The 14,009-nt window shown below is 52.6% G+C and overlaps 2 protein-coding genes across 2 annotated transcripts in view; one reads left to right on the forward strand and one right to left on the reverse strand.

Annotated features, from left to right (window-relative positions):
- Positions 1 to 2,825, reverse strand: TSPAN10 (tetraspanin 10). The gene is made up of 3 exons (XM_090060481.1): positions 2,696 to 2,825; positions 832 to 1,421; positions 1 to 553 (listed from the first exon to the last, which is right to left on the reverse strand). The coding sequence occupies exons 1-3, from the start codon at positions 2,822 to 2,824 to the stop codon at positions 193 to 195; spliced, it is 1,080 nt and encodes a 359-aa protein (XP_089916607.1). The 5' UTR covers position 2,825; the 3' UTR covers positions 1 to 192.
- A 4,244-nt stretch (positions 2,826 to 7,069) lies between these two features.
- NPLOC4 (NPL4 homolog, ubiquitin recognition factor) overlaps positions 7,070 to 14,009 on the forward strand; it is a 35,847-nt gene continuing 28,907 nt past the window's right edge. Inside the window, exons 1-3 of the mRNA XM_090061664.1 lie at positions 7,070 to 7,235; positions 10,198 to 10,278; positions 12,928 to 13,040. Of these exons, the coding sequence (XP_089917790.1) occupies positions 7,221 to 7,235; positions 10,198 to 10,278; positions 12,928 to 13,040 (209 nt within the window). The 5' untranslated portion in view covers positions 7,070 to 7,220. The remainder of the gene's footprint in view (positions 7,236 to 10,197; positions 10,279 to 12,927; positions 13,041 to 14,009) is intronic.

Here is a 14,009-nt window from a genome sequence, read left to right on the forward strand (position 1 = left end):
TCCTTGAGTCAGTCCATAGGTTTATTCAGAAAGCGGAGGGGCTGTGCAAGCACAGCAGAGCCCTCCTTCCACACAACAGGCTAAAAGGCCATTCTCTGCAACCATCCAGAGAGCAGGGCTCGTACCCCAGGGCATTCAGGGTAGGTAGGGCTGGAAGATCCTCAGGTTCAGCGTCAGCTTGTGTAGAGCCAGTCAAGTTCCCATCGGCCCTGTGTGTCCAGGGTCCAGGCTCGTGCCACGGGTCATCTGGATCGCCGCACGAGCGAGGGCCACATCCACCAGCAGCTTGGTGGCCAGCAACAAGCTTCCAACCTCCACGGCCAGCAGGCAGGCGAAGTAGGATCCGATCACCCCCACGTGGCTGTTGAGCCACCGTGTCACCTGGGGCAGGCAGCCCCCAAGGGAGATGGTGCCTGCAGCCACGGAGGCCGCCAGGCCCAGGGCCCCAAAGCCGCACTGCGAGTTGGCGATGGTCCCGTTTCCCAGAGGCTCCAGGCAGCAGGAAGCTGGAACGCCACAGGCTTGGACGCCGGGAGAGCTGCAGTTAAAATACCTAGGATGGGACAAGGTGGGTTGGAGAGGGTCCACTTAAACTGCAGCAATCCTAGCAGTAAAGCCTCCACTCCCCACAGCACTGGACTAGGAGCCCAGGGGCATGGTAAGCAGCTGCAAAGACTCCTGTACAATACATGCAACAGCAGCTTGCCCAGCTGCAGCGCGCTCCGTGCTAGCCAAACCCCATACTGGTGGCTTTCCCAAAGCCAAGTCATTTCAGGCTTCACAGCTGCCACTCAGCACCCCAGAAGAGCCCTCCCCAGGCCTGCTACTCACAGGTTGGTCTCCCAATCCAAGTAGGACTCCACCCCGCAGCACTGCAAACCCGTCTGGATTTCATCCATGAGGAACTGCAGGTCGAGGTCATCCTGATATCGCAGCACGGCCAGCAGCATGGTGTCCCGCAGCGAGTCCTTTATCCGGTGCCTCAGGGTGTACAGCAGCAGCCCGCCCAGGAGCTCCATGGCCACAAAGGTGAGGACACCCCCAGTGAAGAACTTGAGGAGGCAGACGTTGGCATAGAGGGCCCCCGCACAGCCCGCCAGGGACAGCGTGCTGACCGCCAGCCCCACTAGGGCCAGGAAGAGCATGGGGTCCGTGCCCAGGAGCCCGACGCGCTCGCCCAGCAGCGACTCCTTGTCCAGGAGCCCCCAGAGCCCGACCGCCAGGGTCAGCAAGCCCAGGATGGAGAACAGGAGGTTCCAGCTGAAGGCCACGTACCGGACGCAGGAGCTGCAGGTGCCCAGGGGTGGCTCGAGACGCTGCCACTTCCCCAGGCACGCGTGGTCGGCGTCTGGGTCTTCAGTGGAGAAGGACAGGACGTCACGGAGGTGGGACACCAGGAACAGCCTGCCCAGCCCGGGGCGCTGATGGGATGGAGAGAGCGCAAACGAGTCAGTTGGCTTCACCCAGAGCAGACCCCCACCTTGCAGAAGCCCTAGCCCAGGGGGCTTGGCATGCAGCTCTGGTCCCAGGAAGATGCCAAACCAAACCCGTCATGGGAGATGGGCAGGGTGCTGAAAGCAACCAGCCCTCAGGGAGACCTCAGGGCTTTGGGGCTCAGTTTAAAGTGGGGGACAGGGGTAAGGAGCCCCCAGACCATGTGGTTGGCCCCGACCCAGCATCCAGGTAGATGCAGGGGTGGAGGACCAGTGTCCTGCCCAGCACCACATGGGGGATGGGGAAGCTGGGAAATGAGCAATGGTTCCTACGGCTGGAAGTGCCCGGTCCTGGTTCTACAGCAGCCTGTTCCCACCGGTCCTACACCCCGCAGCCCGACACCCTCCGAAGCCGAGAGGCCCATGCTGTAGATCCAGCAGAACTGGAGGTGGGACAGCATGGAGGGCCCCGAGCAGAGATCAGAGGGGCCTAGGGCAAGAAATGCCCCACCTATGCCCTGCTGTAGAGCACCAGGCTGCCACACACAGATAGTTCAGGATCCCTGTAACAATCCAGTCAAGACGGGCTGCCCTCCCAAAGAAAGCTGCCTTCCTTTAGATGCCTCCGGCTCAGGCCATGCTCCCCAGAGGGAGTGGATCTTCAGCTGCTTGGCCATTAGTCCTGGTTTTACCACACTGCACAAGTCCATCAGGAATTACACCTGCCTCACCCAGAGCTGACAGCATGGCACTGGTCCCAGGGTACATGCCTTCCCATCGCTAGCCCTTCTCTCTAAAAAGCTGCACAGAAGCTCTTCCTGCCTAGCCAGAGCAGCGTGGGTATGCAGAGCCCAGCTCAGGAGCTGGGGACAGGAATTAAAGCTTCCTCCAGTCCCCAAAGCCTCTGGATGAGGTTAGTTGCTTGCTAGACAGTTAGCAGAGGGAGCCAGCACAGGCAGGAAAGTCATCCCCTTGATTGAGAACAGGGCTAATGGTTGCAGGGCTCATGAGAGTTTGACCCTTACAGCCAGGGCTGGAGGGTCTTATCTGGCTTCAGGGCAGTCGGGTCTGCTCAGCACCCTCAGGGCGAGGAGGAGAAGACAGATGCTAGGAATGCAACCGCTCCTCAGAGTATTTGCACCTCCTAGGTAGAGAGCAACCCCCAAACCTACCCAAGGGCATCCAGATGCACAAAGCAGCCCCTGGAGAAGCATTAAGCCAGCATCTCTGCAGCCAGCCTGTAGCACAGACCTAGCATTTACCTTGGGTAGCAAGCAGCTGCGCTCATCCTCTTCCACCGTCACCTCCTCAAGGGAAACCTCCTGCTCAGCAGTGCCAGGGCACTTGAAGAGCCTGCCTCGCATTGCTTCCAGCCTGTGCTTGAATTTCATCCTGCTGCTTTTTTCCCAGGCCTGGTCAGCAAGAAGCCCACACAAGCAACAGGGTGGGAGCAGAGGCAGGGGAGCCCCGGGGCTGAGCAGATATCTCGATCATGCTGGAATCATGTGAGAAGTCACATTTCATGGCTTAAATAGGCCCCAGCACCTCTGGACCAATTCTGGCTCCTCTGCAGCTGGGCGTAGTTCAGGGCTTTCTGCCCAAATGGCTGCAAAGAGAAAGGGAGCCCTGGTGAGGCGGTGGTTTCTAATCAGCCATCCCCAGGGGCTGCTCGCAGCTCAGCTGTACCCCCCTGCCCCCGAAATCTGCTCCCGCAGCTTAGCCCTGCTTTGCGTTTCCCTCATGGCTCTGGGTAAACATTTTTTAAAGGGCCTAGGTGATTTAGGAACCCATTTCCAAAAGCAGAGCTCCTGGGGCTATTTTCAAAGGTTCAAACAGCTGGCAGACCCGCTGCCAGGTGAAGGGGATACGTAAGAAATGCCATGCTGGGGCAAATACAGGATATAAATAACAATGATGGGGGTCAGCTCTCTAATTCCCTCAAGCTCCTTTGAAGATCCCCACTCTTGCTTACTCAGAGTAATATTTCTGCCGTGACAGAGCCCGATTCCCAGCTGCAAAGTGCCAGGGATCACGTACCATTGACTCCCAGTAAGATTTAAGCCAGGCATTTCTGGAAGCGGGACTTGGGCTCCTATATCATTTAGGAGCTTCTGGAAATGCTGCCCTGGGTCTCCCCAAGCACCAGTGTAGAGACAGCCCCAATTAAAGTGTCTCGTGGAGGCTTCAGTTTTCTCCTCCTTCAGTCAAAGCCTGTTGCAGAACGGGGTGCCCAAAGCCACGGTCTCCGTGCTGCCTTGTGTCCATCAGGGTCTTGGCTCTATTATCCTCAGTCCTCCTTTATTTGGCATAGGCGGCTTTTCTGGGCCCTTCCTCTTTGCGTGACACCTGCTTCATCTGCAGCAGCTCCTCAGCCGTGCAGCCTCCATCCGCCTTCCCCCCCATGTCCATATGTTCCCAGGGTTGTTATTTGGGAGACTGCTCATAGTTCCTCCTTCCATGCCCAATCCAGCTTCCTCCACCTCCCTTAGCATGCACATTGCACAGGCGTTTAATTTTTAGTCCGTTTGCATCTTTTTCTGTTAGCTAGTAGCTCCCAATACAGGGTGTTATGTGCAGGCCTTCTCGCTGCTGATCCTTCACCTTGCGTGGCACCCCTCGTCCGGCAGACCCTGGGCGTTCCCTACATGGATGCCGTGCCTTGCTTCTCCTGGGTCGTACTCCTTTGACATCTCTTTGTCAGGGAACAGGGGTGCTGATAACGAGAGGTTTCTGCCCACGTTCATTGATTCTCTCTCCACCTGTATTTCCACAGCCCCTGACTGCAGCAGGGGCTGCATGGCAGGTGATCGCTCTGCCTAGCATGCACTGATCTCGTAGTCTGGTGTCCTCTTCTGATGCTTTCTTCTTCCTCGGGCTGTCTTGGGACCCAGTCAGATGCTCTTTCTAGCTCTACAAAGACCACAGTGATAGAGCAATTTGACTACTGGGTCCTGTACGCTATGTTTTAACTCTGCCCTCAATTCCTTTGAACCCAGGTAGCACCTGTTGCCCCATGCAATTCCTCCTGCCTGCACAAATCCAGACATCCTCCTGCCTGCACATCGACCCAGGAGGATGGGTTGATGCTGAGGGAACTTGCTAGCTGGGGGAAACGTTATCGCTTCAGCTAGCCACTATTGCAGATCAGCAGGGAGAAGGGTGATGTCCTCTGTGCTCCTTGCCTGCTCCCCCTTTCATGGATGAACATAGGGGGCTTGCCAGGCTGCTGAGCACTAGGTTCACAACCGCGGCTCGGGAGCGGCGACACTGGTGTGGCCCAAGGGACTTAAGGACTGTGCCGTTGGCACCAGGGGAAGCTGAGAACTGGCAACAAACTTCTACCCGGCGTCCTGGGTGGGAGACCATCCCAGGCTTCACTAGCTTGTTGGCTGATGGAAGGAGTCAGCAGCTCATCAAGGGCATTTTGGTGCAACGATGACACTTTTGGCCCATGTGCAACTCACATGCTGCTAAAAGAGCATGTGGGTTGCAAAAAGTCAGGTCCTGTGGATCATCTGCCCTGTGACACTTGCTTGGCAGAAGTGGATGACAGAAGAATCTCTTCGGTTGGGTTTTGGCTCCAAACCAAGCCCCTTTCCCCTCTCCTGCGCACGTCCCGTTTGTTACTGTCAGAGGTATCATTGGCGGGGATCCTGGAGACTGTGATCCTGAACTGGGGCAGGCTGCAGAGTGCCGAACCGATCTGCTCTGTGTTTGATGCGAGCAGACAGTGAGCCAGGGCTAAGCAGGGCTTCAGGTAGGGTGGCCATCATAGAGGACGGTCCAGTTGTCATATTTTGAGAGCAAAACAGAGGACATAAAGGCACCAGGTTTCGTATCAATAGAAGACAGAGGAGCAGAAAACCAGACTGTCCTCTATGATGGCCACCCTAGCTGCAGGACAGATTCAAAGAGTCGGGTCATGCATATGCATTTTTGGGCACTGGTAACTGGGTTTCTCTGAACCTTTTGAGCAGTGAGGGAGGGTGCTGGCATGTTTTATGCGATAAGAGAAGCAGGCTTAGTGACCCAGCACTTGCACTGAATCTGGACGTGCCCAGGGGGTCGGGGTACAGACCGAGGCATTGGCATGAGTGTACAAAGCCTTTGCAAGCCCCAGAGAGTTCAGTCAATGCCTCCTTTACGTGCATTTGTCCACCACTGTTACAAAGCCTGAGCGTTGCCTGGGGCTGCCCTACAGACACTTGGCCTGACAGACGGACTTGGGTAGGGTTGCCAGCTCTATTCCGCGAGGTTTCTGCAATGCCAGTGTGCCCATGACACACAGTGCCAGCGTGCCCGTGTGCTTGCGTGCATCAGGTATGGATTATGGTGCGTGAACTTGACATCAGGAAGCCAAATGCAGATGACTATTACACTTAAAAAAACCCACTGGACTACTGAACAAATCAGATTTGTCATTCAACATTTAATATTTGTTTTAATGAATGCCCTATCGTTGACCACCAGGGTGATCCACTCTGCATGATGCGGCTTTCAGAAATTGCAGGGTTTTTCTTTAAATGGCCGTGTTTTAGTAAGGTTTCTCTCCTGTCTGGCTGTTGAGTTGCAAAATGGATTGACTTAACTCCAAGCCAGCTAAACATTTGTCTTCATCCTGTTGCCATATTCTTGCATTTTGCATTCACAGCTTTGCTGCCTTGTGCTCCTGGTACATTGTGCCGAGTCTCCTGGAGATTCATATCTCATTCCTGGAGCCTCCAGGGCCGTCCTGGAGGGCTGCCCTGAGCAGACGTGGCCTGGCATGTGGGGCTTTCTGAATTCACTGGGGCAAGGCAGGGGGGTCAAGCCCAGGGGGGAGCGGGTGGCTGGGGGGGGTGGTCTGTGATGTGCAGGGATTCTGGTTTTCTCTGATTTAAAAGAATCCCCAATTTTCGGATTAAAAAAAGAAACCCAAAATCCACATTTTCCCGTGATTAAAATGAAACACCGCTATACATATTTTGTATATACGAGTCTGGTTTCCAGATTGTAGCCATATTGGTTTAGAGGAAAAAAAGCAATCCAGATTGGTAGTAGAGGTGATCTCTTTTATTGGACCGCCGAGATTTTTGCAAAAAAAAAAAAGTCTTTAATTGCAAACTCTTGAATTGCAAGTGCAAGCGTTCAGGCACTTGCAATGAAAGCGTGCAATTCAAGAAAGCTTGCAATTAAAGACTACTTTTTTTTTTTTTTCCAAAAAGCTAATAAACCGCCTCTACCATGAGTCCGGCTTGTGTATATATTAGTGATGTTTCATTTTCAATCATGGGGGAAAGTGCGGATTTCGGGTTGCTTGTTTTTAATATGAAAGTCAGGTTTGTTTGTTTTTTAAATTGGAGAAAACCAGGCGTTTTAAATCGGAGAAAAACAGCTTGTGGGGAGGCAGAGGGCAGCAGGTATTGCCCAGCACGTTGTAGCCCACAAATTCGGGGGACGACCGGCCAGAGTGTACCCAGGGCCAGGCCCTCCCTGACCCCCGCCCGCCTCCATCCATCCCCCTCCCTGCCCCGGGGAGGGCGGCTTAGAAGGTAGGAACAGAAATGCGGCGGAACCGACGTGCGGGGAGGGAAGGGTTTACGTGATGCACCACAAGGGGGCGGGGGATGGCGGGTGGCAACGGACCCTTCCGGTTCGCGCCGGAAGCCGGAAGTGCGGTGCTGGGGAGCGGGGCCGGAACCGTTTGGACCCGGAACCTTGGTGCCGGCCTGGGGGGCCGGGGGCCGCGGGACGCTGCGGCGCAGGGAGCGGGGCCGGGCGGCGGCGGCGGCGGCGGCGGCGGACGCCATGGCCGAGACCATCGTGAGTGCGGGGTGGGGAGATGAGGCAGCAGATTTGTCGGAGGGGCCTGCTTCCGCCCCCACCTATTGGAGGGCCCTGCAGCAGGGCTGACCTTTGGGGGGGTCACCCCCAACCGTCGGGGTCAAGGGTCAGACTGAGGGCCAAGTCCAAGCCCTTCTTCCCCCCATTCAAAATGTGGGACACTCTGCCATCCCTGGGAGGTCCCCGAGGGTCCCTGGGGCGGGGGCAGCCTCCTGCCTTCCCACCCGGGCCTCCCTGGGGCTGGAGGGTCAAAACCGGTTTTACCTCAGCAGGGTTTACACGGATTCATCTGCTCCGGAGCTGTGCGGGTTGGGGGGTGGGGAGGGACTGAACCAGCTGGTTCTGTTCAGTTGACCCCGGAAACGCACAGATGGGTTGACCCTGATGGGTCGCGTCTCCCTCGAGCTGATAAGTGATGTTTGTGTATTGTGAAGCCGGAAGGGGCCGTCCGGTCCAGCGCCTGGCACCGGGCAGGAAGGATAACAGGGGCAAGTGACCCCGGCGAGGTGACAGTCCAGTCTCCTCTTGAAGATGTCCAGGGTCAGTGATTGTACCACCACTGTGGGTTGCTTATTGCAGTCTGGACACCCTGACCATGAAGGAATTTTCCCTAATGCTGAGCCTAATCAGGAGTTTGTATCCGTTGCTCCTGGTTTTCCCCGTGGATGCCCTGGGGACCAGTTGCTTGCTGAGCCCTTGATGTCCTCTCCTAGTACAGTGGTCAGCTGCCACCAGGTCCCCTCTCAGCCGTCTTGTCCTCTGGCTGCAGAGTCCCTGTCCCTCAGCCTGTCCTCATATGTCTTGCTATGTACAACTCTGATTGTATTTGTGGCTCTTCTCTGGACTCTCTCAACCTTGTGCACGTCTGTGTTGAACTGGACACAGTCCTTCATCTGCGATCTTGCCGGCGCTGAGCAGAAGAATTGCCTCCTCGGCTTTGCTGGAGATGTGTTGTTTAGGAATTTTACCTGCCTGGGGCTTATGGATCCCTGCAGCGAGGCAGCAGCTGCCTGGCTGAGAACATCTTGCTTCCAGCCCCTTACAATGGATGAATCTGGACCCTATGGATCATCTGCCCTTGGCAGAGCTGAAGAATGCCTTCAGCTGGGGTTTGGCTTCTAAACCCAAGCCCCTTTCCCCTCTCCTCCACACTTCCCATTCGTTAAGGTCAGAGGTGGAGATGGCGCTGGGAACGTGATCCTGAGCTGGGGGTGGCTGGAGCAGGCTCCAGAGAGCCAAGCCAGTCTGTGTTTGATGGGAGAAGACGATGAGTCAGGGATTTAGCAGTGTGGCTCCATGCTGCCTGCCTGTGCCCTGGGGTGAAATACCCAGCTGTCAGAGCTGGCCTCCTGCTAGCTGGATCTGGGCGGCTCTGGGAATTGGGCAGAGTCAGCATCCTCTTTGCCAGGGGTTGGGAGAAGGTTCCAGGGTGTTCGTTGCTCCCAGTAGCTTCCTCGATAGTCCCAAGGCTCCCCGGAAGCAGGACTGTTTCAGTACAGCTTTGTTTCAATATTCTTAGTCTCAGCTACAAATGCAGAGCAGGGGCTTTCCCCGCTGGGAGTGCTGGATGCACCTGGTGCCTGCTTGTGCTCAGAAATGTCAGAGCAAGGCAGGGTCATCCCTGCAGCCCGTGAGTTGCACCTGAATGTAATATTGATGAGGCTGGTTTCTACCTGCATTGTGCAATCTGCTCTAAGGGAAGGACCAAGGGAAAGGCCAAGGCTTCCTGTTTCTAGTGTGCTGCTTTCCCTCGCTTTGCACATCCAGGTCTCCATGGGGGGCGGGAATGGTGTCTTGCTGCCCTGACAGCCTCCATGTTGTGTCACCTGCTGCCCTGGACGTCTGGAGTGACTCCTGTCTGCTTGTGCTCCTGCTGCGTGGGATTGCAGCAACTCCAAGGTGCTGTCGGAGCCTTTGCCACTTTCTCACTTCCAGGGAGCGAGAGAGATGCCGACAAATATGCCGTGGGTCCCCAGCCAGGCTGCCTTTATGGAAAGAATCACCTTTGGCTTCTTCTCCTTAAGGCAGCTGCCTTCACTGCTCGTCTTTCCCATTTCAGCTAAAGGCTTGTCATGGAAAATCTATTAAGCATTTTGCTTTATGTCTGACCATAATGCCTTAGGTCTCAGTGACTTGATTCTCCTGATCTTTTTATTGGCAGTAGACGCCGACTATCAGTAAGGCAGTGATGTTGAAAGTGCCCATTAGTCCTGTGCCCAAATGAAGCTGGTCTCTCAGGACAAGAACTGGGCTTTGAATATATTGTTTCCTAGAAGCTTTGAAGCATCCTTGAAGATTCAAAGCACCCAGAGGAACGAACTTGCATCTTCAGCTTCGTCTGTGCAAAAAGAAATTTATTTTCTACCTATGAGGACTTTTTACCCGGTTGAATTTTCCCTGACCCTAAGGAAGGGCATGTGTGCCTGAAAGCTTGCAGAAAAAGATATTTTTTTGTCAATTTCTTAGTTGGTCTAATAAAAGGTATCATCCCTGAACCAAGAGTTCTGGAGTTTTGCATTTCTTTTTGTCTCAGACCAACACGGCTACCAAATACATCCTTGAATCATCCTCTGAATTTTTTGTTTCATTTCATAGTTTGGTTTGGCTGCTTTCTCAGAGATCTTCTCTGCCCCTTAGCTTTTATCAGCCTTGTTTTTGAAAAGCCGTACAAATTAGGGTGATTCAGTTCGCACGTTATGTGGGAGTCTTGGTTTGCACACTGTAGATACAGTGGATCAGCTCTTTCTTGTAATCCTGTAATCTCATCCACAGACTGACTTTAATGAGAGAGAAAGGGTATGGCTGCCCAAGAGGCTGTCCTGCTCCTGACTCTGCCTTTCAGGTCATTAAAAGCTGGGAACTTTTTGCTTAGAAGCAAAATCAAGGCAGCCTGTGGCATTACATGGTGTAATTCTAGGCTCTCCTTTCTTGGTCTCAACAGATAATCCGTGTCCAGTCGCCAGAAGGAGTGAAGCGCATCACAGCCACGAAGCGAGAAACAGTCGGCACATTTCTGAAAAAGGTACGTGGGCTTTCAGCCCTTTGTTACTTCCATGCAACTCCCTGCTCTCCACTGAGAATAGCCCAGCTCAGACATCACGCTGGGACCCTGGTGTTTTTCTGGGTATGGGTCGTTCTTCACAGAGTCCTCCTCTAATGGATAATGTATTTGGGGTAGGTGGCTGGGTGGATCAGCATGCTTCAGGTAAAACAATCTCGCCGCTGACTGAAACTGACACCAGCCCCCTGTTATAAATCCCAGTTTGACACCCCCCCCCTAATTTATGCTAATGAATTCAAATGCTCCGTCTGATCCTTCCCAGGTGTCATGTTTCTGCCCGAGGAGAACTTTGTTTCTAAAGTTCTGGTGAGGAAGTGACTGCAAAGGTGTTTGAGATATGAGAGCTTAAAAAAAAATCAGTTATTTTCCATTGCTTGGAAATGAGGTTGAGTAAGGATGAGCAACGTGGTTTTAAAAAACTATGGGCTGGACTTTTCCGTTGAAGAGAACATGATGGATCAGTCTTGGCCTAGAATCTCCACCATTTGCTTTATTCAGTTGTCCCCTGCGAAGACCAAGGCCTCTACTGTACTTGCTCTTGTATGGATGGGAGGGGGTAGGGTATCATACATACCTAAGGTAGCCTAAGGTTTTCTGCTTGCTCTGATACAAAAATGGCAAAGCTTTCCCAGGCTTTGTGGGTCTGCATTTCAGTGCTTCAGCGTTGGAAGGGTTTTACTGTGCGTTATGCAGCTTTCAGAAATTGCAGGGTTTTTCTTTAAACAACAGTGTTTTAGTAAGGTTTTTCTCTCGTCCAGCTATTGAGTTGCAAAATGGGTTGACTTAATTCCAAGCCAGCTAAAGATTTGTCTTCCTCCTGTTGCCATATTCTTGCATTTTGCATTCACAGCTTTGCTGCCTTGTGCTCCTGGTGCATTGTGCTGAGTGCGTTTGAGTGCCGCCCTGGCCATTAGGTCTGGCCTCTGGGTTGTAACTGGATGCTGGGGGAACCTCAGCAGCATTGCTGCAGCATGCCTGCCCAGAGCAGAACCAGGAGCAAGCCCTGCTGTGGGTGGGCAGGCTCAGAAGAATAACCCCTCCCCAAATCTCCATGGCATTGACATGTTCTTGCTTTTCTTTCCTCTTGTCACTCAAGAAGCACATGGGTAGGAGCATGCAACCGCTGCATGACCTGGATTCAGCCACATCACCAGCACTGAATTTGGTGTTGCTAAGTAAGCTGGAGACCCAAAGATGCAGCAAAAAGAAAAGAACTGCATTGTACATGGAGCTTCATATGAAGCCCATGTAAATGATGGGCTTGAGAGGGCAGACAGTGGCTGGCAAAATGGGAAATGTATACAGAATTCTCTGCCCCAAGTGACTACCTTCTCCAGTGAGCACTCATTGGGGGCTGGCTGTTTCCTTCTAGTTTGTTTCAGGGTCTGTGGACACTTCCAGTGTGGTTCTGGAGAGAAGGAGCAAGAGGTCAAGGAAGGATCGTAAAGCAATTTTGTGAGCCAGGTGTGGGGCAGACTGGTGGGGAGGCCTCCATAATGAAATGGCATGAGCATGTTGAGTTAATTCTATGCTGGGTATCTGTTGATCCTTGTGTGATACAGCTGGCTAGCATTTCACGTTCATCATGTGAGAACAAGCAGGAGTCTCGATTTGTGCATCGCCTATGACTTTTTGTGCTAGTCTTCACCTGCCAGGAATGTGGAAATGCCCTGGAATCTTCAAGTGCCATGTTTCTACGTTAGCAGGGCTGTGTTACTGCATATTAGATTGATCCCTTCCAGTTGTCCAGCTCTCATTTTACCTTGTGAGGGCAGCTGGAGTAAGCATTCTGCTCTTTGTATTCATCTGTGGGTCCCTTTGGTAGGGTTACCTATGTCACTTCCTTGCTGTCTTAAGCATGTTTTTTCACAAAAATGACAAGGGAGAGAATTAGTTAATAAAAATAATGGAGGGATACACAAATGGAGGGATACCCCTGGGAGCTGGGGTAGCACCCAGAGATATTTCTCGATGAATTTTCACATCAGCTAGATCTTAAAAAGATAAAATCCCCGCCCCGGAAACAAATGAGTGTATGGTTGCCCTGAAGTCAGCACTGTAAGGGTAAAAGATAAGTAGGTTTGAACTGAGCCATTTAAGGGATGAGAAGAAAATTGTCTGGTAAACTGAAGGCAGAGGCTATTGCAAGCATGAGGCCCAGCATGAAAAAAGGCACAGCCAGAAATGGTGATAAATTGAGCACAAGGATCCCAAGAGAGGAAGAGAATCAGCAAAATGGGGTTGAAGTAGGTTGGAGATGGGTGAAGGATGACTTGGTGGGGCAGTATTGGAGAGCCTCAAGGTAGTGAATAGCAACAAATGATATACCCCTTTGACATGGGACAGACGCCTGATCTTGTATTATGTGTCCATGTTTCACTTATTTCGGTCATCCTCTTTATGAGCAATGCTCCTCCTTTGGTAACTGCTTCCTTGAGAATCTCGAGTTGTGGCTTGCGTTCTTCAGCTGCCTCCTCATCTCATGGATGCCAAGGGAGGATGAGTTCATCCAGCCTTCTGTAGTAAAACTGTTCTAGGCCTTGGGTATTTTTTCCCCACAGGTGCATGCAGATGCGTGCTCTAACTCATCTCATTCTCTCTGTTTTCTAGGTTGCCAAAGAATTTGGCTTCAGGAATAATGGCTTCTCCATATACACCAACAGAAACCGGACCGGAGAGATTACAGCATCACAAAACAAGTCCCTGAACCTACTGAAAATCAAGTAAGTGTTTGCCAGAGATCACAAGGAATGAGGGGGAAGTGACATGCGGAGGGGTGTTTCTGGGACCCTCAAGGATTCAGCTGGCTCTCTCAGGCCCCTGGCCACTGATAAGACGGATGAGTTTGCAGAATTGTGGGCTAAGCAGAGTAGCCCACAGTAGCTTGTATCCCAAGGGTGCATGGTGCTGCCCATTGCTGTAGTTAAACTATAACAGACTTCTTTGCTCCCATGTTGCCAACAGGGAGTGACCTCATTATCTTTTCTGCCCACACTCTATTTGCTTCAGTGATGCTGAACTAACTTGTTGATTCAGGATGAGCTAAAGCCCCAGTCCCCTGAAGCCAGATATCACTAGAATGCTTCTTTCACCCTTGCCTAGTGAGTGGCATGTTGGAAAATGGTACCATAGGCAGCAGGTTCACAAGCATAACTTTGTACATGGCTGCGGGTGCCCTTTCTACAGCTGTCTGAGAGGGCGAGGTGGAAAGTGCTAAAAATACCAGAGCTGCTTTTGCTGGAGACAGTCCCCCTGCTGTCAGACCCACCTCTGGAAACTGTGACTGCAAGTATGAGCATCTTCCTTATTAGTTCTGTGCTGAACCTGTTGTTTCTCTCCCCTTTTTTTTTGATTGTGTTCTGCTCAGAGGTGCCTTCTTATTTACACTCATGTTAAGAGATGCCGTATAGCACCAGCGTGTGAGATTGTAAGCACTGCTGTTTCTTGGTGTAAATGAACAGCACAGCAGAAGCAACTAGCTAGCCAGGACCATGGTTTTGGAGAGGAGTCATTAGGGTTTTTTCCTTTAATTTGGCTCAGACCAAAGCAGGACCTGGATTCGTCTCGGGGTGAAGTACCACAGCCCAAAGGACTTGCTGTGGGTCTGTCTATCCCAGGTACTTCAGAGACAGCTGCACCAGATCGCTGCCAGCTGTTTGCTGTGGATTTGTGCCTCTTTTCCAGTCAGCTGC

The sequence above is a fragment of the Crocodylus siamensis genome, chromosome 8 (genome assembly GCF_052110815.1).
Source record: "Crocodylus siamensis isolate JL-2025a chromosome 8, ASM5211081v1, whole genome shotgun sequence".
In the NCBI taxonomy this organism is placed as follows: Eukaryota; Metazoa; Chordata; order Crocodylia; family Crocodylidae; genus Crocodylus; species Crocodylus siamensis.

Coding starts and splice junctions, on each gene's coding strand:
- TSPAN10 (XM_090060481.1), bottom strand. CDS start 2,824: ATGAAATTCAAGCACAGGCTGGAAGCAATGCGAGGCAGGCTCTTCAAG. Junction 1,422..2,695: donor GCAGCTGCTTGCTACCCAAG/GTAAATGCTAGG, acceptor CCATCCCATCAG/CGCCCCGGGCTGGGCAGGCT. Junction 554..831: donor TTGGATTGGGAGACCAACCT/GTGAGTAGCAGG, acceptor GTCCCATCCTAG/GTATTTTAACTGCAGCTCTC.